Source organism: Trichechus manatus, unplaced genomic scaffold (assembly GCF_000243295.1).
Source record: "Trichechus manatus latirostris isolate Lorelei unplaced genomic scaffold, TriManLat1.0 scaffold00162, whole genome shotgun sequence".
Taxonomy (NCBI): domain Eukaryota; kingdom Metazoa; phylum Chordata; class Mammalia; order Sirenia; family Trichechidae; genus Trichechus; species Trichechus manatus.
The window spans coordinates 2587671-2611025 of record NW_004444098.1 but is presented as its reverse complement, the minus strand read 5'-3'; the positions used below and the strand labels follow the sequence as shown (position 1 = coordinate 2611025).

Below are 23355 nucleotides of genomic sequence, written 5' to 3'. Positions count from 1 at the left end.
CCCACCCGCCAGTCCACACCACAGCCTCCCGCGGAGTGATCCCTGTAGGGAAAGAAAAGGCGCCCACCCTTCCCGCGCACAGCTTGGCTCTGGTGGCCTCTGACATTCTGCCTAGCCGAGCGTTTCCTAATGCCTTGTGACCACTCAGGTGAGGCATGTAAAAGCCAGTCCGAGGGCCAGCAGGCGCTTTGGGCCATTATCTGATTGAGACACTGGCTCGGGTTTCGGAATGGTGTTTCTTTGTCTTTCTACTTAGCAAGTCAAAAGGCAAGCCGAGAATTTGAAGTGCTGACCAAATAGTTGGTGGAGGTATTCGGCGTTTTTGTTTTTGTTTTGTTTTTAAAGCAGTGACAACATCCCGTGACCACGGTTCTTTTGAGGAATAAGTTTCCTGCTAGTTTCCCAGTTGGCACGTGACCACAGTCTTTTTATAGGATTTCAGCCTCCTGATAAAATGAATGGACAGACTTCGACTGCCTTTTTTTTTTTTTTAAATGTTTGTCTCTGGCACCGTTGTAATGGAAAATCCCTAAATTGCCTGTGGAGCAAAACTGATTTCAGTGGAGCGAAACTGGAGAAACAGACGGAGGAAACCCAGACCGATTCAGTTAGGGACTTTTAAGAAGCCCATTCGGAGTCTCTTTTAGACACTTATCTGAAGTTACTAATAGGTACTTACCTAGAACTCTCAGTATCTTGTTTAGATTCCCAAATCTAAGACAATGATGTGTCAGTCTGGTGCTTTCAGTATTGTTGTGTGGACAATGGAATAAACTCTTCTTGCTTATACTAAAAAGTTCCTGGTTTGGTGACTTATTTATTTTGGACAAAGTTCTGTGATTTGGGGCTATTTTTGGTTTATTATCTAGGCCGGTAGAGTAGATTGTTAGAAACTAAATAGAACATTGTCGGGCATATCTCCAAGCCAGGTTCTTGGAGACTAGGGAAGTACCTAGGGGATTATGTAGTACCAGTCCCTCTTCTCCAACCTCTTTCTTCTCTTTTCCTTCTGTTTCAACCACCTTTTCTGTCCAGACTACAGAGCTCTAAAGAAAACTCCCATTGCTGTCCAGTGGATTCTGACTCATAGCTACCCTACAGGACAGAGTAGAACTGCCCCAGAGGGTTTTCTAGGCTGTAATCTTTATGGAAGCAGACTGCTCCATCTTTCTCCTGGGGAACTGCTGGGTGAATTCCAACCGCCGACCTTTTGGTTAGCAGCCGAGCGCTTCACCACTGCGCCACCAGGGCTCTAAGGCCTGAAAATAAGTTCCTTTGGTTTCAGAAATTGTTTTAACCGCCCCTCATTTCTCACCACACAGGCCCTGGATGTTCTGGGCATGTAAGTCCTGAACGTACATCTTTATTGAATGCTCACGGCACTGCTGAGGTCTCAGCCCCCTTTTACAGATGAGGAACTTGCTGGGGCTTAGGAAGGTTAGGTCTCTTTCTCAGGGTCACACACAGGGAGTGAGGGGCAGAGCCAGGATTCAAAGCCGGCCTGTGTGATTTGAGGGCAGTGGTTCTCAACTGGGGGTGATTTGGGTACTTCCCCCTACAGACACAGAAGACATTTGGCAATGTCTGGAGACATGTTTGGTTGTCACACCTGGGGTGGGGAATGCTAGTGGCATCTAGTGGGTGGAGGCCGACAATGTACAGGACAGCTCCCACAGTAAAGAGTTTCTGGCCCAAAGTGTCACTGGTGCCGAGGCAGAGAAACCCTGCTTTGGAGCAGTATGCAGAACGCCAGGGCTCGCTTTCTCTGCCGCTTCTGTACTTGGAATGCAACGCTGTTTTCCTATTTAGAATACCTTCTCAGCGTTTCAAGAAAAAGCAGAGTAAAATTCGAGAACCTAAAAGAGACTTCTCGTGATTGAGAGGCAGATTCGTTCATTTAAAAGAGTGAGTAAATAGTTTCTGAGGACAGAATCCAGTTTTTATTTTTAGACAAAGGTGTCAAAAAGAACTTGAGAGCTATACGGAACCGTCAAAGTGGACTGAGTTTAGTTCTGGCATTATTTCAGCCGTCAACAAACGTTTTTCTGGGCAGCCTGTCAGGCCTACAGAGGTGCTGGTGATCTGAAGAGCTATCGTGAGTCCCGCCTTCCTGCAGCTTACAGTCTCCTCACAATCCCGAGGGTCCTAGACGGGGTCAGGCGTTCATTACAAAACAGACAACGAAACCCGAATCAAAACGGCGCCCCACCTGGCAGGGAAGTACCTGCAGCATTGTGTTTTCTGTGAGCAGACTTAGATGAAATGAGGGGAAAGCTGCTGTGTTCTTTATAGCTCTGTTCAGTTAACCACCGGTGAACACTTACAGGAATCAAATTGAGAAGCCATTCTTGTTGAGCATAAAATTCTGCCTTCAATTTAGCCGCAGCAGACAAGGGCATGTGGTTTATCATTGAAATCAAGAACTAAGTGATGAGATAAAAAAATGACTTTGGCTTCATCTTTTTCTTTCTGGCGTTTTTTAGACTTTTCGCCATGCCTGGCTATGAGCAGGCCCTTCAAAACATGTACTCCCTTCGTTCTGGTGGCAAATGTGAGTGTAACCATTAGGTGAGCTTGGAGGGTGATTGAGAGGGGAGTCAAAAAGAGTTGGCTCTCTTTTTTAGGAGTCACTGTGAAGTTATTCACACAGCCATTGAAGCGTCTTTTTGTGGGTAGCTTTGGTTTTTGACTCGTGCTGATGGACAGGGTACTGTTCTAATGACAGCTTTGTCTGCCTACGGGAGCTGTCTGCTATGGGGTTGGGAGGATGCTAAAGTATACGCCTAAAATGATCGCTGTTGCATGGGATCTAACAAAGCCCTGTGTGTTCTTTCCTCACTGGAGTTTTATCCTGGAAGGGTCCAGAGGAATGGGCGGGGAAGAACTCACTGGCTTGGGTGGAGTCTGGCTCTATCATTTAGTTGGCTTGCTACTCTGGCCAAGTTAGGTCACCGGATTTCTTTCTTCGTAAAATGAGATGGTTGTACTTTATGATCTCTATGAGATTACATGGTACCAAGTAGAGACAGCACATTATTAGCTTCCAAGTGGTTCTGCCCCAGGCAATTTGTTGGCTAAGCAGCTGGAGGAAATAAGCCAAATAGAAGTGTGCATATGTGTTTGATATCTAATTTGAAAGCTATCTCAGTAATAAATTTGTTAGTCAAAATCAAGGGCTTGTGACTAAGTGGACCATCAACAGAGAACATTTTTTGGTAGTACTCACAAAATGCCTCAGGGAGTTTGATCGAAAACTGTGACACAAATGAAAGTTGCAGCCTGACAAGGAGGCCTCGAGTGACCTAGGTGCCTGGAAGAGGGGAAGCCTGGCTGCCTGGTGATGGGGGGTTCGGGAGGTCCAAGGCAGCCCCAGGTGGTCCTGGCCAGGGAGACAGGAGGTTCAAGTTGATGAGTGGGCTGGCGAGTTGGGTAACTTGGAGGAGAAATCACTGTTTCCCAATGTGATTCTTGATACTGTAAATGTGTGAAGTTGTGTTCAGGTATTGCCACATTCTGGATTTTTCCATTATGTACTTTTTGTTAATTTTTGACCATGGTGGGTACAGGTTTTAGAATGATGTTTCTGATCATGAACATAGAGAGGCTGGCTAGATATACCAAAAAAAAAAAAAAAATCTGTTGCTGTTGAGTTGATTCCAATTCACAGTAACCCCATAGGACAGAGTAGAACTGCCCCCTGGGATTTCCCAGGAGCAGCTGGTGGATTCAAACTGCTGATCTTTTGGTTAGCAGCCAAGCTCTTAGCCACTGCGTCACCAGGGCTCCGGCTAGATATAAATGAATATAAATAAAGTAACAGCTAGAGCAGCATGGGGTGGAGGGAGATGGGTGTGTATTTTGGAAAAAATACAAAAGTGAAGTAAGTATGGGTTGAGGCTTCACATTCTGGCCTTCCCTGAACCCAGCTCATTTCACGGAGGGAAGTCTGTGGACAGACTGCACTTTTGTCTTCTGCCTGATGCTTAACAAATGCATGCCATTGTTAGCGATGGAGAAAGAGTATAGAACGACTGTATACGTTCATTCCATTGCCACATTCATTAGCCAAGTGTGAAGAACAGCTGAACAGTATTAAAGAGCTGAACTAGTTTGTTTTTATTCCATGTTCTTCTGAATTGGATTGGGAGTTTTTATACAGAAGCTAAGGTAGTTAGTTACCAGAAGATTAGTTCTCGGAAGGGTGGCTGTGTTATCAGTGTTAGAGAAGCCTGAAAAATTCTCAACAGAATTCTGTTTCTAGAACTTGCTATGAAGAACTCTAACTGATAGGAGTGTTTAAATGAGTCTAACAGGTTCAAAAAAGTTCGAAATCTCTCTGTGCAGTTTCGCACTGTGTATTTGATCAGAACAGGGAGTAGGTGAGCGTTTCTGAAACACATACCTCTTTGAGTTGGACATCAGAACAGAATAACAACACTTTGAGGACCAAAAGAAAACCATACCCGTTGCCATCAAGTCAATTCTGACTCATAGCGACCCTGTAGGACAGAGTAGAACGGCCCCATAGGGTTTTTAAGGTTGTCATCTTTATGGAAGCAGACTGCCACATCTTTTCTCCTGCAGAGTGGCTGGTGGGTTCGAACTGCCGACCTTTTGGTTAGCAGGCGAGCACTTAACCACTGCGCCACCCGGGCTCCTTAAGTAGCTCTGAGTTTCCCTCAGAAATTCAACGTACCCTGCCCTGCCCCAGTGAATTTGTGGTGTTGCCTTGGGGCACCTCCACACACAGTTTGGAAACCACAGGATTAGAAAGAAGCTTGTTGGTTTGGGTTACAGCATAAACAGATAAGGCATCAGAGTTGTTTTTTTTAACCTCCTCACCCCCACTCCATGTTGATATTTGTAGCTTTTTCTCTGGGGCCCCTCATTGCCCCCAGATAATCTTAACAGTTTGGGATGCTAACATTTGGGGAGCTAAGCTAATTCACATTTAGTATGCAGACTCCATACCGTTTTTCGTAGTGTTTTACCTGCATTTTCTGCTGCAGAAACATCTCTAGGAAGTAGACCTTCTGCTGAGGTGGAGAAAGCCCAGGGCGTGGGGACGGTCATGGGGTCGCCAGCCGTGCAGATGCCGCACCCTGCCATGAGAAGTGCCTGGGTTTCTCCTCTAGGGCCTGCGCCTGTTCCGTTCTGCACCCGAGTCGGCTTTCTCAGCCTTGGCTGCCTCTCCCTGCATCAGGTTTCTTGTCTTCTAAGTCTGTCACTGCTGGACCGTTAATATCCCATCTGCTCAATATTGTCCGTGACCCTGAGCTACCATTGTTTGCTCTCGTTTTGTCCTTTTGGATCTGTATAGTTTTGAGTCCTTTTCTGTCACTTGGGGGAAGTGAAGATAAACACGTATATGATCTGCCCTGTTTAATCAGACTTGGGGAAGTTATTTGTCCTTTGTGAACTTCCGTTTATTGATCTGTAAAACGTGGGTGATAGTATCCAGCTTGCAGAAGATTTTAAAGTGCTATATGCCAGGGAAGGAGCCCTGGTGGCACAGCGGTTAAGTGCTCAACTACTAACTGAAAGGTTGGTGGTTCAAACCCACCAGCAGCTCAGCGGGAGAAAGATGGGGCAGTCTGCTTCTGTAAAAACTACAGCCTTGGAAACCCTATGGGGCAGTTCTGCTCTGTCCTGCAGGGTCGCTGTGAGCTGTTATTGACTTGATGGCAGTGGGTTTGGGTTTTTTTTTAATATGCCAGGTACATAGTAGATATTCACTAAATAGTAATGATTAATGTTACGTTCATAGTATTATTTGAGCAAACCAGACACTGGCCATAGGTAGGGAGGGAAGTGGACACATGTCTTGCATGGATGAATGAAGTGGGTAAGACAGAAGAAGAAAGAGCTTTGGAAATGGGGAAAATGATGAGCTTGGTTTTAGATGTATTGAATTTGAACTGCCATCACCAGATGAACATATTATAGAAGGGGTTGGAAATTGTTGTCTGGTTCCAGGGAGAGGGGGCTAGTGGGAGGGGAGGGGGGAGAGGAAGGGACAAACATAAAGTTTGGGAATCCTTGGTTTTTATGTCCCAGGAAGATACCATTTGGAAAGAGGTAGGGTCTTCAGCCTTGGAAGATACCTACATTAAGGGCTTGTTAGAAAAGGGAGCCATCTGGGTTGAAGAAAAGTTAAGGGAGTGAGAGGGAGAGAAAGGGGAGCCTGTTGTCAGAGTAGTTGTATGGATGATTAAGTAGGAAACATTTTCAAAGTCGGTGCCAGGCTGTTCAGACCTAACACTGCATTAGTGCGCAGAGGTCACGTCCTGGTCGAGACCAGAACGTCCCATCTTCACCTCTAGCTAGATGTGTGATACTGCGCAAGACGCTTTACCAGTGGGACCTCCATTTCCTTATTTATTTATTTATTTTTTAAACAAAGACTTAATACCCTTCCAGGATTTTATGTCATGTACGTCCAGGCAAATGCCTACACCTGAAAGAATTCACTGTCAACTGGAGGGGCCTCAGGTGGGGAGGCTGCTCAAACATGAGGGTGTTTTCTAGAAAGGTACACGATGATGCTCTAGAGAAGCTCTTTATTCACTTTAGTTTCGGTTACAGTGAATAAACAGAACTTTATGAAAAGCTCCCCGCAGAGCTCCTAAGTTCCTGCTCCTTCCGAGCTGGTGGTAGCTTCCCTGCAGACTGGTATGTGGGAGCCTCTGACCTAGATCTGACCGAGATACTGGATCTATAGCTACTGGTTGCCCTCTTTAAATGTATCTTGGGCAATCCGCAGTCCCCCCAACCCCAACCTTTTACTTTTCTTGCAGTCAAGAAGTTCTGCTTGCTGTGGTTTCATTCCTCGTGGGAATGTTCGCTATCCAACCCTTCTCTGAATTTATATAGAAGTTCTCCAGCCACTTCTGCTTGTCTGCTCTACGTTAGAGACGCCTGGATTCTTGTCTGACTTGAAGCGTGGAATCAGACCCAGTTTTCCCTTAAGTGACAGCATTATTTTGCAGGCCGTCTTTAGTTTGTGTTTTGCTGCTTCAGTATCTTTTTCTAACATGCACATTCAAATTCATTTCTTTCAGAATTCAGTTTTCTTCCTGAAATAACCAGCCACAGCCCCCAGTATTCCTATCTTGCGACCTTTATCCATTTCTTTGCATTTTGATTTTGTCCTCCAAAGTACACCCTTAAACCAGTCTCACTGCTTTCTTTCTTGTCCAGAAGCGTTTTAAGTGCCTTTTACAAGTAAGTGCTTTGTTACAGGTAGATACATGCTTGGTCCTTAAACATTAAACAAAAGTAAGGACAAAATGTTGTCCTCACTCTGTAGGATTAGCAGCTTCCCATGAGTAAGGCTGTTCACTGAACTCTCACAGTTGATGGTCAAAGGGTAATAATATCAATAAAGTCTCACGAGTGAGGAAGACAAGGGGAAAATAGTGATGCCAGGTAAAGGTGCAAAGTCTGCAGGGTGTTCTGAGCTACACAGACGGAGACACATAATATATTGATGATGCAGACATATATTGATCCTTTCTTGGGGTCCACACCCCTTTAAGAATCTGAGGAACTCCTTTTGACTCCTGCAGAAAGCTCCAGCACACGTGCTTCCATCCATCCACTCATCCTTAGTTCCATCTGATTCCAGGGGGTGCATTTTCTCCCTGGAGCTCTTTCGCGGACTCAGTGAAGCCTGCTCGATACCCGCACTGTACAGTACACTAGCCACTGGCCTCATGGGGCAGTTTAAAGTGAAACGCATTAAAATGAAATAAAATTAAGAATTCAGGTCCTCAGTTGCACCAGCCACATTTCAGGTGCTCAGCACACACATGTGGCTAGTGGCTAACATATTGGACAGTGAAGCTATAGACCATTTCCAGCATCGAAGAAAGTCCTATTGGACCATGCAGCTGTCTCTATACTTTAGCCATAATTTAAGGCAGAGCTTCGAACTGGTTCATCCCGGTTCGACTCCCTGCTGAGAATTTTCCTTTCCACCCCAGCTTTACTGAATCAGAATCTACATTTTAACAAGATCCCCAGGTAATTCTTAAGTATATGGTTCTCAGAATTTATTATATATAAGAATTACCTGGGGATCTTGTTAAAATGTAGATTCTGATTCAGTAAAGCTGGGGTGGGAAGGAAAATTCTCAGCAGAGGGTCGAACTGGTTCATCCCTGCCTTAAGAAGATTTTGTACCTTAGCCAAGTCTGTTTTTTCCCTTCCCATTCCCTCTACTACTGTTAATGGTTAATTACCATACCTAACTACAGAGATGCCTTACTTTAAGCGAAATTGTTAATACTGTAGACTTTTTAAAGGTTAATTTCAATGATGGAGCTTCAAAAATGATGATTATGAAACGAGTTATTTAAATAGGGTGAGGTGCTCTGTATATTTATGGTGTGGTTTGATATTTACAGTGTTTGCCTTCTCTCGCTGCCTCTGGCTGGGAGGTAGTGCCTTAGTGGTTGACTAGATAATTTTTTCACCTGGCGAGTCTTGCCTTCAAGTTTATCCAGTCCTAGGGTAAGTTGCTTAGTTTGTTTGTTTTTTTTTTGGTTGCTCTCTTGCTGTAGAGATGGCTCCCATTAGATTTAGACTTAATGACTTCCTTGACTTGCCTCTTGCTTATACATCCAAGCAAGATCACCAGAAGACTTTAGAAACAAACATTCGGACTAATTAGGCTGTTTGGTAGGACACACCTAAATTAAGATATAAGGAAATAAATATAGCTCAAATGAAAATAGAAGTAATTTCCATATTATCCATGCTTTTGTTTCCCTGATTAATTTCTTTGAACCTCTGTTTCTCAAGCTATGAAATGAAATAATAAATGGCATGCCTTTAAGTAGGACATTGAGGGTGAATGCTAAAAGAAACTTGTGATTAAAAAAAAATTTTTTTTTTTTTTTAGTTTGTTGCTAAATTTAAGCCAGGAGTGATAATCTCGTAAGTTTTTAGAAGTGAGAACTAGTGAAGGGGTTAGAGAATATGCGTTTCAGAATGTGAAATTTGGGGAAAGGCAGTTTACCAACCCAGCCTGCTCTCAACTTGGCAGCTTCTTAGAGGAATGTAGCAGTTTCTCAGTGCGTGCCAGCTCACGGTTGCAGTCAGTAGTACTTACTTGAAAGTGGTTTTCCTGTTAGGCTTGCAAGTAAGTATCAATTTTTTTTTGTCCCTTCCCACACATTGTAGTAGACTTCAAAAATAGAATGGGGAAGAACTGATAGAGAAACAAAGAATCAAGTACGGAAAGTACAAATAGAAGATAGTGCTGAGTAGGAGAAAGGAGGAAGTAATTTACTGTTTGCTCTCAATTTAACATTCATTTGGTTCCTCACCATATGTTAAGCATGTACAAGATGTTATAGAACAAAAAGGGACAGATAAATGGATGGCATTAGGTGTTGTGTGTCCTTCGCAGGGAGTTTACACTGTAATTGGAAACAGATGCATAACGCAACAGAGTTGTGATGGAGGTGGAGATTATTAAAGCGAAGAAAAGAGAACAATTAGGTTGTGGAAGTGATCAGAGAAGACTTCTTGGATGAGGTACATCTAAACTAGGCTTTGGATGACTAGGATTGTCGTAGCTGCCGGGGGGCATCACAGGCCAAAGTACCTCCTGAGCAAAGATGCGGAAGGGTGAATGCAGGTGATAGGTTTGGGGATGGTGAGTTGTAGCGAGGGGATCAGGACAGGCTTGGAATCGAGGTTTGATGGCTCATTGAATACCATGCTCAAAATCATAATAAAAATAACGAAGAAATGGTTTTACTTATCTGTAATAATGGAGGCAATTAGATCCACTTGTCCTCCCCCCAAATTCTAACCGTAAGCCATATAAACATTCCTATTTAGAGGCTTATATTCTCTGTGCTTGGATCTGACTCCCTCTTGGTGTATTGTAGTATACAGCTTTTGGAAGCCCGCAAGGGGTTGAGGAAGGCCAGAGAAAAGGGTACTAATGATAAACTATTGAAATGATAGCTCAAGATAAAAGTACACAGTAGAAAAGTTAGAAAAATAGTTAGAAAAGGATTGGCATACACTGCTCTTTTTAAAAAATTTTTTTTTATTGTACTTTAGATGAAGGTTTACAGAACAACTAGCTTCTCATTAAAGGGTTAGTACATATATTGTTTTATGACATTGGTTAACAACCCTATGACATGTCAACACTCTCACCTTCTTGACCTTGGGTTCCCCGTTACTAGCTTCCCTGTCCCCTCCTGCCTTCTAGTCCTTGTCCCTGGTCTGGTGTGCCCCTTTAGTTTCATTTTGTTTTTATGGACCTGTCTAATCTTTGACCGAAGGGTGAACCTTGGGAGTGACTTCATTACTGAGCTAAAGGGTATCCGGGGGCCATACTCTCGGGGTTTCTCCAGTCTCTGTCAGGCCAGTAAGTCTGGTCTTTTTTTTTGTGAGTTAGAATTTTGTTCTACATTTTTCTCCAGCTCTGTCCAGGACCCTCTGTTATGATCCCTGTCAGTACACTGCTCTTTTTTTGTCTTTAGTTTTGCGGTATCTACTGAAAACGTGGTTAATTTCTTTCCTGCCAGCGATGTACTTATCCAGCTTCCCATTCATGTTAGTGTGTGCCATAGGTGGCAAAGCTGTTGGTAGTGACACATCAAATTGTAGTGATCTATGTACCTGTAACTGGTTTATTGAAAAGGACACTGCTGAATGGACAGTGCGGCTCTGTGTAAATCTCATTCTAGGGCCTCATTTCTAATTCTTAGGTCTCCTTTTTTTGAAGCTGTAAGTCACGTGCCATAAAATTCCCCCTTTTCAAAAATACAATTCAGTGATTTGTAGTAATATCTGGAGTCCCTGGGAGATGCACCTGGGAGTGCGGTTGCTGCGTCATATGGTATTCTGTGTTTAACATAGAGGAGCTGCCAGACTGTTTTCCAGAGCAGTTGCACCAATTTATATTTCCATCAGCAATGTATCCCAGGGTGTTACAGTTTCTCCACATCCTGCCAACACTTGTTAGTTTCCATGTGAAGTGGGATCGCATTGTGGATTTGATTTTGCATCTCCCTGATGACTAATAAGGGAGCCCTGGTGGCGCAGTGGTTAAGCGCTTGGCTGCCAACCAAAAGGTCGGGGGTTTGAACCCACCAGCCACTCTGTGGGAGAAAGATGTAGCAGTCTGTTTCCATAAAGGTTCCAGCCTTGGAAACCCTAAGGGGCAGTTCTACTCTGTCCTATAAAGTTGCTTTGATTTGGAATCGACTCGACAGCAGTGGGTTTGTTTTCTAATGATGTTGAGCATCTTTTCATGTGCTTGTTGGCCGTTTGTATATCACCTTTGCAGAAATGTCTATTCAAGTCCTTCACCCACTTCTTAATTCGTTTTTTTTGTTATTGTTGGGTTGTAAGAGTTCTTTATATATTTTAGATCTATGATTTGCATATTTTCTCCCATTCTCTGGGTTGTCTTTCCACTTGCTTGATAGTGTCCATTGAAGCACAACAGTTTTTTATTTTGATGAAGTCCAGTTTATCTGCTTTTTCTTTTGTGGCTTATGCTTTTGATGTCATATCGAGTCTCATTTTTACCATGTTCTGAGTTACAGAAAAAATTTAGGAAAGGATTGTTTTTGAGGTTTGGTATATAGCTGCATTTGAAGAAAATTTAAAAGAAAATCATTTCCATTTAATTTTAATTGCGGCATTCAGTCAAACTAAGGTTTGAAGTGAAAATGAAGCTTTAAAATCGTTTTGATATTGAAAAAAAACAAAAGTATGGTTTTGCAACCATATCAGAACTTGGAACATTGAACTCAATATTGATTATTCTGTTTTCTTCCAAACTTTACTATAAGCATGTAAGGTTCTGCCTGGTGGTGGTGTGGCGTGCTGACTGCTTTGTGTTTTCACTTAGCTTATTTCTACAGCGCCATGTTTCCATGGCCTCTTGAGTCGTGGCAGAACATCCCCCGGTTAAGGCATTTAGATCATTTCTTTCCGCACCCCTGGGACCATTTTTGGTAAAGTTTTATTTTCTTTTTGGGGGGAAGTGATTTTAAGGTAAGATTGGTATCATAGTTTTTGGTATAGTCTAAACAATGGAATCTTTTTGGAGAGCATGTTTAGTTTTTATTAGATGCACGTAGGCACGTCCATTACAACATTGCATCATGGTAAATGATAGAGGCATGGGCTGGATGTGCGAGGAGCGCAGCAGGGGGTGCAGTTGGAGGTGCCTGGTAGGTGGTGAGTAGGAAATGAGGCCTAGCTGCATCTTCAGGGTTGATTAGGAAGCAAGAGGAGGGAGCCAAAGGGCAACAATGTGAAGCATGAAGTCACAGCATGAATGTTTTACTGGAGGATAAAGTATGAGGCACAGCGACCTCCATTTTTAATCCTACACCCAGCAGAGACTGTTGGTACTTGAGAGGGATCATAACGGCATCGCCCAAGTTCTGCCCGAGCCCTTCCTCCTGTCCTCACCTGCAGCTGCTTTTCCATTACAGCCAGTTACCTTGCTGAACCCCACATCTGGCCAGGTCGCCCCACTAGTGAAAGGATTTCTTTGGCTCCCCGTCATTCCTAGGGTATGGTCAGAAATCCATCCCGTGGCTTCTAAGGCCCTGGCCGCCACAGGGCCTCCCCCTCCGGTCCCGTCTCCACGGCTCACTGCTCACCCCCAGGCCCATGGCGGCCTTCCTTCCCTGGCAGGGCGGTGGCCTGGGCTGCGCCTGCATCCTGGTGTTTCCTCCTCCTCCTGCTGAGTTTAGCTAATCCTCACTGCCACGGACAAGCCTGGGGTCAGAGCCCTTCCCTGGGGTCAAATCCTCCTACAGTACTGGAGGCAGACCTTTGGGAGGCTGGGTTGAAAGGACCCATATGGCTGAAATGATCATTGAGATGGGTCTTGGGAGCAGGCCACGCCGGAAGCCAGTGAACGGTTTCTCAATAAGTTGACCCCAGCCCAGTTTTCCTCCGGTGTTGGAAGTTGTGCTTTTTCTTTAACTGAGCGGCAGGTGACGTAGCTGGCTTGTGTTCTGGGGTCATGCTAGAGGAAAATGAAGTACCCTCGAATGCTAGAATCACACTGAGTTGGGCGACGTACCTGCAGGTGGGGCCTGGGTCTGACTGAGGGAGCTGCAGGTCCGCGCACCAATCTCTCACTCCTCCATCTCTCACCTGCGCTGTTTTGTTATTTGGCTTACGGCTGAGTGTGATAGTTCTTTTTATGTTAAGAATCCAGCAGGTTTTAAGATAGCTGCTAATACAAGCCAGAGAGAGATTTCTTTCACGTTGTAATTCTTGTTTGTACTCTCATCCTCTTACACCATGTACCTCATTTCTAGTACTTGCCCACAGCTGTAACATAAATGTGTTTGTGTGAGGATTGTCACGCCACCAAACGACCAGCTCCACAAGGCAGGGACTGTGTCTGTTCTGCATCCCCAGTGCCTGGCACATATTAGCCACTCAGTAAATCCTTGCTGGCAAACTTTTCCAGCTCGTTCCATGAAGCACTAACTAGACTTCTGTGGAGTGGCTGCAGAGTTCTGCGAACATTTGATTCATACTTCATTTTAAAAAATGTTTAAAACTTTTTAAACTCTAATAAAACATATGTACTTTCAGATGTGTTTTACACTACATGTCAACAGATTGGAGACTACTAGTTTTGTCGGTTAACTTGTTTTTGTGCAGATCTTGAAATAAAGCAAGCAGTTGAAAGACTTACAGCTTGTAACTGCTTCTTTTCTTTATATCTGCAACAATGACAGTCAAACGCTCAGAAGTAAATGCAAAGGCAGTTGAGATTGACATAGCCTGGTGGCTGAAGTGCCTGGGCTTTAGAGTCTGTCTGCTGCATTCACACCTTATGGCCACCTTTTACTAGCTGTGTGACTGTGGACAAGGTACTTAACCTCTCTGAGTCAGTGTCCTTATATGTAATATAAAACCCATTGCTGTCAAGTTGATTGCGACTCATAGGGACCCTATAGGACAGGTTAGAACTGCCCCGTAGGGTTTCCAAAGCCGTAAATCTTTACAGAGGCAGAAATGCCACATCTTTGTCACATCTTTCTTACATGAAGCAGCTGGTGGGTTCGAACTGCTGACCTTTTGGTTACCAGCCAAGCATTTAACCACTGTGCCACCAAGGCTCCTTATCTGTAACATAGGAATCAGAATAGACTGTGAGGAGCAAATGCACTGTAGCACGGTAAGTAACATAGGGCTCAATTAGTGTTAGCTGCTATTATTATAATAATTATTATTAACATTGTTTTATCCTTAACTCCCAGAGTCGGGATTTTGAACAGTCCCTTTTTTTTCATTGGTTGAATATATAAGTTAAGGACTGCTACATGTAAGTCCCACAAAAATGCCTTTTGATTTGTTTTTTTTTTAATTTAACGTTTGAAATGATTGGTTTAGACTGAGAGAGCCTAGTAGTTTAGCCCAGTTCCAGTAATAGTCGTCGCTGGGAAGCCTGAGGTGAGTTTGAGCACCAGGACTAGGACCCTTGCGCTTCCTAATGAACAGCTGCACAGTCCTCTCACTTGCCCTGCCTAATTCTCACTGAAGTTGGACCCCAGAAAGGGCTACAAAAAGGACTTTCCGTATAACTGCCAGTTAAAGACTGATTCCTTTATTCACTCCACAGAAACCTCTGCGCTCCTGTCATGAGCCTGGCGTTGTGATGACAAACTTCTCACCCACTATCTGAGTGAATCCTTCCAACCAGCCCAGGAGGTAGGTACTGTTGTCACCATGGTTCCCGGGAGACTTCGGGGTGTGAGGATGTGGAGTAGCTCGGCTGCAGGTCTGCACTCTTGGCCTTTGGAAATAGGAACAAGTTCTCCTTTCTGACAGGGCACTTTTATTCAGTCACAAGAGAGTTTTCAGTTTTGCCTTGGCTTATAATATATATGAATACATCATATAATTAACATAATTTTGTCTGTGAGTGTGAAATTTAGAAAAGGGTGGGCAGGCAAAAAGCTGTTTTTGAAAAAACAAAGATCAAAGTCTAATGTTTGAATCTAGGACTTTTTAGGCTGAGAAAGGTTGCTAACGTAAGTCAGAGAGATTTCTTTCACCTTTTAATTCTTTTGTTTTTACTCTTAAAATGACGAAAACAAATCAAATAGACGTTGCTAAGGTGAGCTTTCTGATTTTTTTCTTTGCAGGTGATAATGCTTGAACTGAACAATTAGGTAAGCTTTATGACCTATGTAATATGCTGTTCTTATTCGAATTTCTTTATTTATAGAATTTAGCTGAATTGCTAACGTAATGTTTAACCTTGGTGAAGATTATTGACTTTGGGCAGTCTTTCCAAACTCTGGAATACAAGAGACTTCATTTTAAGGTAAATTTTGAAAATAACATAGTAGGATAACTTTATTCATTTAACTTAAGCTAAAGAAGTTTCGAATGATTTTTCTGTTTTTAGAGAAGAAAACATTTTTAATGTCCATAAGCTGATTATGGTTATGTTAATGTATAGACTGAATGAACGTAGCTTTTGTTAGATGTCAATTAGACATAATTTGTATAATCTTATATCACTGTATATGTTTATATACAACTCTGCAGTTAGATTAAGAGAGATGTTCATGTGTATATTGGTTTCATAAATGCCAATATATTCCCGGATACTCATATCTGGAAGGCCCCAAATTGTGAGAAATGTAAAAATTGTACCCTATTTCCTGGTGTGTGGATCTAGCATACCACAGATTTGTTTGGTCAAAATAATGGCATAAACTATGAGGAGCTCTCACGTTATTATGAAAAAAGAAAAGAACTGTCAACGTGGCCTGATAAAAGTATAAATTACGAATCTCAAGCAATTTCTAAGACTTAATTGGGTATATATATGCAACTGGTAATCTGGCTGGGGTTTGTTAGATGGCGTGACCTGGCTTACAGTTTTATTTAAAGATTCTAGAAATTCAATGCTGTATAATAAACCTTTTCGTCTGGTAAGGCAGTGAGACTATTCGAGACTTCAAATACTGGGATAAATGATAGGCTGCAGTTAGGCACATTGTTACACCTTCATAACACAACATGAAACTTCTGTGTTTAGTTTAAAAATGATGTGAAAGGAACCCCCGGGGGCGGTTGGGGAATGGTGCCAGAAGAGGTGATGATTCTGCTGAGCAGTTCTGAAGGAGCGGCAGTTAGTTAGGTAAATTGGGCATGGGGTTACAAGCCGAGGGAGCGAGGGAAGAGCAGATACCAGGCCTGAAGGCAGGGGGGAATTCGGAGGCAAGCTAGTGGAATTGAGTTCCAATTCCATTTGACAGTGCGTTTCAGAATGGTGGGAGGTAAGGGGGCAGCCCAGTGAGCAGGGGCCAGATGTCTTGACTTAGAAGGTGGACTTGGTCCTGGAGAACCGTTGAAGAACTTTCTGAAGGGGGTATTATATAGATGCTTTCCCTATGTTGAAGCAGCTGGTTTGCTTTTTTAGTTTTATTCAACTTTTTTCTATAAGGTGAAGTTGTTTAAGCAAGATTCAAAAGAAATAAAGCAGCCAATTTAGTGCATTGTTACCTACATTGGGAAATTTAGGGGGTTTGAGGTTGTTTTGATTTCCTCTGTAGCATCTATTTAGTCTGGGTGTTGAACAGAGCGATACATTTGAAATAGAAAAAGTCTACAAGAGGTATGCACCTTGACTGCCTCACAATTTTGTTGGACAGTTTAAAGTCTATTAATTACTGTAGCAGTCATTTAAAAGGACCAGTAAGAATTGGACTATGTCCCGTCACTTTAAAGTCATATTTTCCCATTAACTTGATCTCTCTATATACAATCAATTGCTACAGGTTTTTACCAGAAGAGTGTAGCATGCAGTTGGAAATGCATAATTGTTTTACATTACAGGAAGTGTTCAGTTACATTATACTGGGTTACGTTTGCATAGAACCAGGGGATAGCCATATAATGCTTCCTGCAGTGGTTTTGCAAATTCATCTTCATGAGTATAATGATTATAGTGTCTTTATTACCTTCCCATTCAGGGATTCACCATTTTTGCTCTAGAGCTGTGCTTTTCAATACACCTATTGAATGTGGCTATTTAAATTAATTAAAATTAAATAATACTCAAAATTCAGTTCTTCACTTCTACCGGCCACATGCCAAGGGCTCAATAGCTACATGTGGCTAGTGGCTTCCATATTGTACTGCACAGATGTAGGACATTTCCCTCATTGCAGAAAACTCTGTTGGACAGTACTACTCAGAAGGTTGTTTTCTTTGACAAATTTTAGTATACTTAAAAGCCACTTAATACTGAAGTATTTACAGATTAAATGACATAATTTGGTTAAGAGTAACTGGGGAGAAGGGAGAGTAGGGGGTTATGGAAGGAAACAGGATTTGCCATAAGTTAATAATTGGTGAAGCTGGGTTTAGGGTTCGCGGGACTTTATGACATTGTCATTATTTGGAAATTTTATGTATGTTTGAAGTTTTCCGTAATAAAAAGTTAAGACACAAGCACTAAATAGAAACAGTGCTCACACCAGCACTTAGAAGTCGCTACTTGTAAACAGGCAGATGAAATGTCACCCACACAGGCTGCTTCCTGTAGTGTGGGAAAGTTGTTAATCCTGCCCCAGGACCTCTCCTAAAGGATCTGTGTAGCATCACATTTTCACTTAAGGCTTATTTCATTCCACCTCAAAACACACAAGTAACAGCACAGGCTCGAATTTGCTGAGAGATGGAGCTGCTCAAATGGATCTTATGGACAGAATGTTTTAGATTAGGATATTAAAAATTATATTGCTGCTGAAATTAACTTTAGCAAACTCAAAATGGTGTTCCTAATGAACACCCATTTACTCAGTGGTTGGCTTTTTTTCATAGCTAGATCAGTCAGCTACTCTCTGTCTTTCCTGTTTAACAGCTCCTATACAAGAGAAAGTAAAGAAAACCCTTGGCACGAGAGGAAAGCCATCAGTGAACAGTGTCCCTGTGACACTGAAGGGTCATTTGAAATTTTTACAGAAAGTTGCATACTTCAGTCTCTTACTGAATCTTAACAAATGGTGACAGGGCTTATTGTGAGTAGCGGGTGATTATTGTGTAGAGTAACTGTTGAAAGCAAGGTCTTTTGGGTTCAGACTTGGCCTTTTGAGTGCCAGCTTCACAGCAAGCTGTGATCTGCAAAAAGGGAAGAGTAAGCCCAGTTTAGGGAATCATGGTAGGATAATAACCTTATAGGGCATAGAACTGCCCCATAGGGTTTCCGGGGAGTGGCTGTTGGATTCGAACTGCCAGCCTTTTGGTTAGTAGCTGAGCTCGTGCCCAGTAAACACAGTGCTTACTCTTGGCTAGTCCCTTTGCACCAAGCAATTGGGGCTGTATATGTTACCTCATTTGCACACTGATACTCATTGACTCATGTAGAGGAATGTAATGGTACCTTTTTATTTTACAGGGTTCTGAAGTCAAAGATCTGGTGACTTTAACAATGGCAGGAAAATCATCACTTTTTAAAGTGATTCTCCTTGGAGATGGTGGAGTTGGGAAGAGTTCTCTTATGAACAGATATGTAACCAATAAATTTGATACCCAGCTGTTCCATACAATAGGTGTGGAATTTTTAAATAAAGATCTGGAGGTGGATGGCCATTTTGTTACCATGCAGATTTGGGACACAGCCGGTCAGGAGCGATTCAGGAGCCTGAGGACGCCGTTTTACAGAGGTTCTGACTGTTGCCTGCTTACTTTTAGTGTCGATGATTCTCAAAGCTTCCAGAACTTGAGTAATTGGAAGAAAGAATTCATATATTATGCAGATGTGAAAGAGCCGGAAAGCTTTCCTTTTGTGATTTTGGGTAACAAGGTTGACATAAGTGAACGACAGGTGTCTGCAGAAGAAGCCCAAGCCTGGTGCAGGGACAACGGCGACTATCCTTACTTTGAAACAAGTGCAAAAGATGCCACTAATGTCGCAGCAGCCTTTGAGGAGGCAGCTCGAAGAGTTCTCGCTACCGAGGATAGGTCGGATCACTTGATTCACACAGACACGGTCAATTTGCACCGGAAGCCCAAGCCTAGCTCATCTTGCTGTTGATCATTAAAGAGATCGCTGGGCATTCTAACCAGCTCACACATACACACAACATAAGTACGAGTGTGGGTAAATTCGTGTTTGCAGCAAGATATCATCTACTAATAAAGTTAAACTAATGGATGTTGCTGCTTCCTTACTGGGTGGGAGAAGGGGCACAGCCACTCACGGAGGAATCTATTTACTGAATAATGGCACCTTACATTTCTAAATTGTAACGGCTGTCTAATAAGATTTCTTTAATTTAAGTATGTTACAGAGCTAATAAGTGAGATGACCAAGACTTTAATTATAATTAAAACACGAAACTTGAATATTGTAGAAGTTATCCTTGGATTATTTTTTCCAGGAAAATGGAGAACTACTTTTTATATGTGTATATTTTTATGTAATTAGCATCCCATTCTTGGTTGGGGGGAAAACTTTTCCAGAAGCAATAATGTTAGGTATTAAAGATTAAAATCTAATGCAGTACAATGCGTTGTTCTTTGATTTGATTACTTCATTCTAGGTACAGTGATTTAACTGTTCCTGTTTTCATTCTAAATATCAGTAGAATTGATGGGTAGTAGCCCTGGTGGTGTAGCTGAAAGGTCAGTGGTTTGAACCCACCAGCTGCTCCACGGAAGAAAGATGTGGCAGTTTGCTTCCATTAAGATTCCAGCCTTGGAAACCTTACGGGGCAGTTCTACTCCGTGCTGTAGGGTCACTATGAGTTGGCAGCGGGTTTGGTATCAGTGGAATTACCCAGCATTTTTGCCCCACATGCCTCTCCCCCACAGGAACGTAGAGGCTAACTTTATCAGGTTTGAAGGAAAAACAGCATACGTTGCTTGAGGGTAAATGAAAACGTCTTTACTTGGTCATGCATTTATTGTCTTTATCACTGAACACCATGCATTCTGAATATAACCAGATTGATTGCCTGCTTAAAAAAATCTTCATTCTTTAGAACTGGTGAACTCTGGCCAGTGACCCACATCCAGCTCGTGCCTATTTTGTTGGGACCAGCAAGCTAAGAAAATGCTAGTGATTGGCTCCCAGGAATTTGGGTTGTCCTTTAGGGACTTGCTGCTATGTCTAGACCTGCTAAAGCCAATTGCAGTCTTTCGTGAGGACAGTTCGTGCTGTGCCCTTGACAGTGACCCTACAGGTGCAAACCAAAGCCTAGGTCAGGGTCAGTGTGGACAAAGCTCCTCAACTGTGGCTAGGTGATGTTATCAAAGGACATGCTGGGGGGTGGTGGGTGGAGTTTGAAAAATTAGACTTTCGTCCCTCTTCCCTAGCCCCACCCCCTTGGGAAACGCTGAAAACGATTATCATTACAGTAACTTAACGGGCAAATTTGCCGAAAGGAAGCATCTTAAATTGGGGGAAATTAAATCTCTTCATATTATTCTCATACTACACAGAGCTGTGGTTTTATTTATAGATAATCATCCCCCCTCCAAAAAAAAAACAACAGAACTAATCATCCAAAAAACAAAATAGGTATCCTTTTCTTTAGCAGACTTGCTCTAAGGACTTTTTTTTTTTTAAAAAATCAAGTGTACCCATTCTTTGGTGACTTGCCTGTTTCTCTTAATGCATCTGGACATACTTCCATTATAGAAGACCAACCTCGTGTATTAGCTGTGTGGATGTGTAACAATTTACTCAAACTGGTCTCTACTGGGAGACATTGGTATTGAGAATATTCATCAGTGTTGCGAAGTTCCCCACAGAAGACAGCACCAGCTGACACTTCCACTAGCAGTAGTATGTGAACGTGCCAGCTTCCCACACTTTGGTCAACAATGAGTATTGAGTAATTTTGTAAGTTAATTTTTGACTAGATACTAGTTACATGGTTCAACATCATAAGGCACAAGGGACAAATCCACCCCCACGCTCAGTTCCTGTCCCTGGAGGCAGCCGTGTATCGGTTTCTTGGGTATTTAGTACGTAAGGAAAGCGTATATACACGTGTGTAGGTACCTTACTGCTATTACATTTTTAACATCTTTCAGTAAAGTTTTTCAGCTAAATATTCAGGGATTAGATTAGTTGGCTTTCAAAAGTGCTAGAGCTGAGCAGCAAAAACTTACGGGAACAGATCTTCAGGTATTAGAGAAAGGTTGTACAACGCACTCCAGCTTTCCATGGGGTCTTAAATGGATACGGTGAACACGGGCTCGTTAGTGGAGGAGAAACAAAACCTACAGAATGGCTTCAGCCTTCAAAGAGACTGCAACTGATGGAAAACCTCTTCAACCGGCAGCAAAAGATTGCTGAAAACCGGATGAGCCTTTTGTTTCAAGAAAAGGTGCTTTGATTAGCTGGAGTCACCTTTACAACGATGAGAAATACGGGAAAAACAATAGAAGACAGGAGTGGTGAGAAGAAACTGCAGAGCCTCCAAGGAAGGAAAGTCTAAGGCAAGAAGAACTAGATTATGCCCCACAGTTTAGGGGATGAGGGAGGGTCCCCAATATTACAGAACTGTTGTTCACCATACAGGGTCTAACACTCACACATCCAGCTAGCCCCATGCTGTCCATGAACGTAAAGCCTTTATAAAGAGTTCAGTTTTAAGAAGGGAAAAATACCAGACTTGGAGAATGGACAAATGTACACCTGACAATTGATGTAGCAATTACGATGTGTGTAAGATGGAAAACTACCAGCCCATCCATGGATTACTCTTCACCCCGAATGTTTTGTCACTTTCTTCATCCTTGTGAAAAATGCCTAGTTGCACTTAAAACATCCCAAATGTTCCTTGTCTTAAAATACTGCCTTTAAAAATGCACCAGGGTGTGTCCAGCCAAGGGTGGAGTCTGTAGGGTCAGTGGTTTCTGAGAAGCTAATGCTGTGGCCGTCAGCCAGGAAGCACTGACGTGGCTGAAAAGGTACAGAACACAGGTGTAGACCGGGCACAGCAAAGATGGACAGGCTCTATACACATGTCTAATTAACATGGACACCCAGTGAAGCATCTTAGGAAGTATTTCCGGCTGTAGAAAGTGGACAAAGCCCGATTTGTGCATTTTATTTCCATCACTTTTGGGGGCTAACGTGGGTTGCAAACTCAGTGCCGACATACGTGTGCTCAGAGGCGCCTGACTACCGGGTGGCCACTGATCTCAAAACCGATTTCTCCCCATTGCTCTCGTGTTCAGAAACCACATCTAAGCTTTGCCTGAATTTTCTGGCTTTTTGGCCTTCCTGTGATTGGCCCCAGGTTTTCCCCTTACACCCAATCCTGGTTGTGTCCTACAGCCCACGCCCCAGTGATTCTCTCCTCCACACCTTGCTGGCTGCTCACCTCAGGTCCCACCCCATCACACTCATTGCTGGACTTCCCTTTTGAACTCCTCCAAAGACACAGTCACACATGAAATTCAGTGTTTAATGACTGCGATATACTTAACGCAATGCCTAACATTATCGTTCCTACCTCACTCACCCTCACGAGCCTGGAGGGCAGGGCCGCTCTGGGTGGTACCACCTTTGTGCTGCTGAGTCAGGACCTGAAGTGAAGTCCTCCCACCCCTACAGCTTCCGGCTGTAACACCGTGCTGCTGCTCCTGGCTGGTTTACATTACAGTGCTCTGGACTGCAAGCTCATGGAGGGCAGGGCAAAGCATATACAATAAATACACGTCTGGGTCTCTCCAACTAACATAGCTGAAATTACTCATAGATTTCTAGATGAGGACTTTTCCACTTCAGAAGCTCTGGCATTAGTTTGAGGTCATTTGAGCTCTGTTTAACGGGTTAAGATATATTAGTTTACAAATGTTCAATAGGGGAAATAGACTAAAATGGTGTGTGTGAGGGAGTCATCACTTTAAAATTAGGCATTAAAGTACCACAATCTTGGACAAACATCTTTATTTAAGGATCAAATAAATACACAGGGTAAAAAAAATTATGGTAGCAACTTCACACAAGGATATAGTACCAAGCTTAGAATTACTTGTTCTAAAGTTATTCAGAATGCAACACAATTTTTCAAATGTTCATAATTAGCACAGAAAATACGTGGTTATATTACTTGCTGTTCAATGGACATTTGTCATTTTACAGAAAGATCCCATACTTATTACAATACAAAAAAAACCACTCCCACTGACTTCCCAGTACAGCCTAGAAGGCTAACAGTGCAAATGTTAATGTAATCCAATCTTTTCTTTGATTGCAGTTCTAAAATAGCCTTATATCTTAAGGAGTACAGATATTAACAGGTTCACTTAATCCTTAGTTTACTGTCTGAGGGAAAGGGAATATAAGAACATAAGGTTATT

At 42.7% G+C, this 23355-nt stretch overlaps 1 protein-coding gene across 5 annotated transcripts in view; it reads left to right on the top strand.

Annotated features, from left to right (window-relative positions):
• Positions 1-19361, top strand: part of RAB9A (RAB9A, member RAS oncogene family) — a 19712-nt gene extending 351 nt beyond the window's left edge. The window contains exons 1-4 of one of the 5 annotated variants that reach the window (XM_023740699.1): positions 10100-10117; positions 14636-14724; positions 15162-15343; positions 18431-19361. In XM_023740699.1, coding sequence (XP_023596467.1) covers positions 18464-19069 — 606 coding nt within the window. In that variant the 5' untranslated portion in view covers positions 10100-10117; positions 14636-14724; positions 15162-15343; positions 18431-18463 and the 3' untranslated portion in view covers positions 19070-19361. Of the gene's footprint in view, positions 1-10099; positions 10118-14635; positions 14725-15139; positions 15344-18430 lie in introns of those variants that run through there. The other 4 variants (XM_023740700.1, XM_023740701.1, XM_023740698.1 and 1 more) reach the window with 4 other exon arrangements.
• Positions 19362-23355: the final 3994 nt, after the last annotated feature.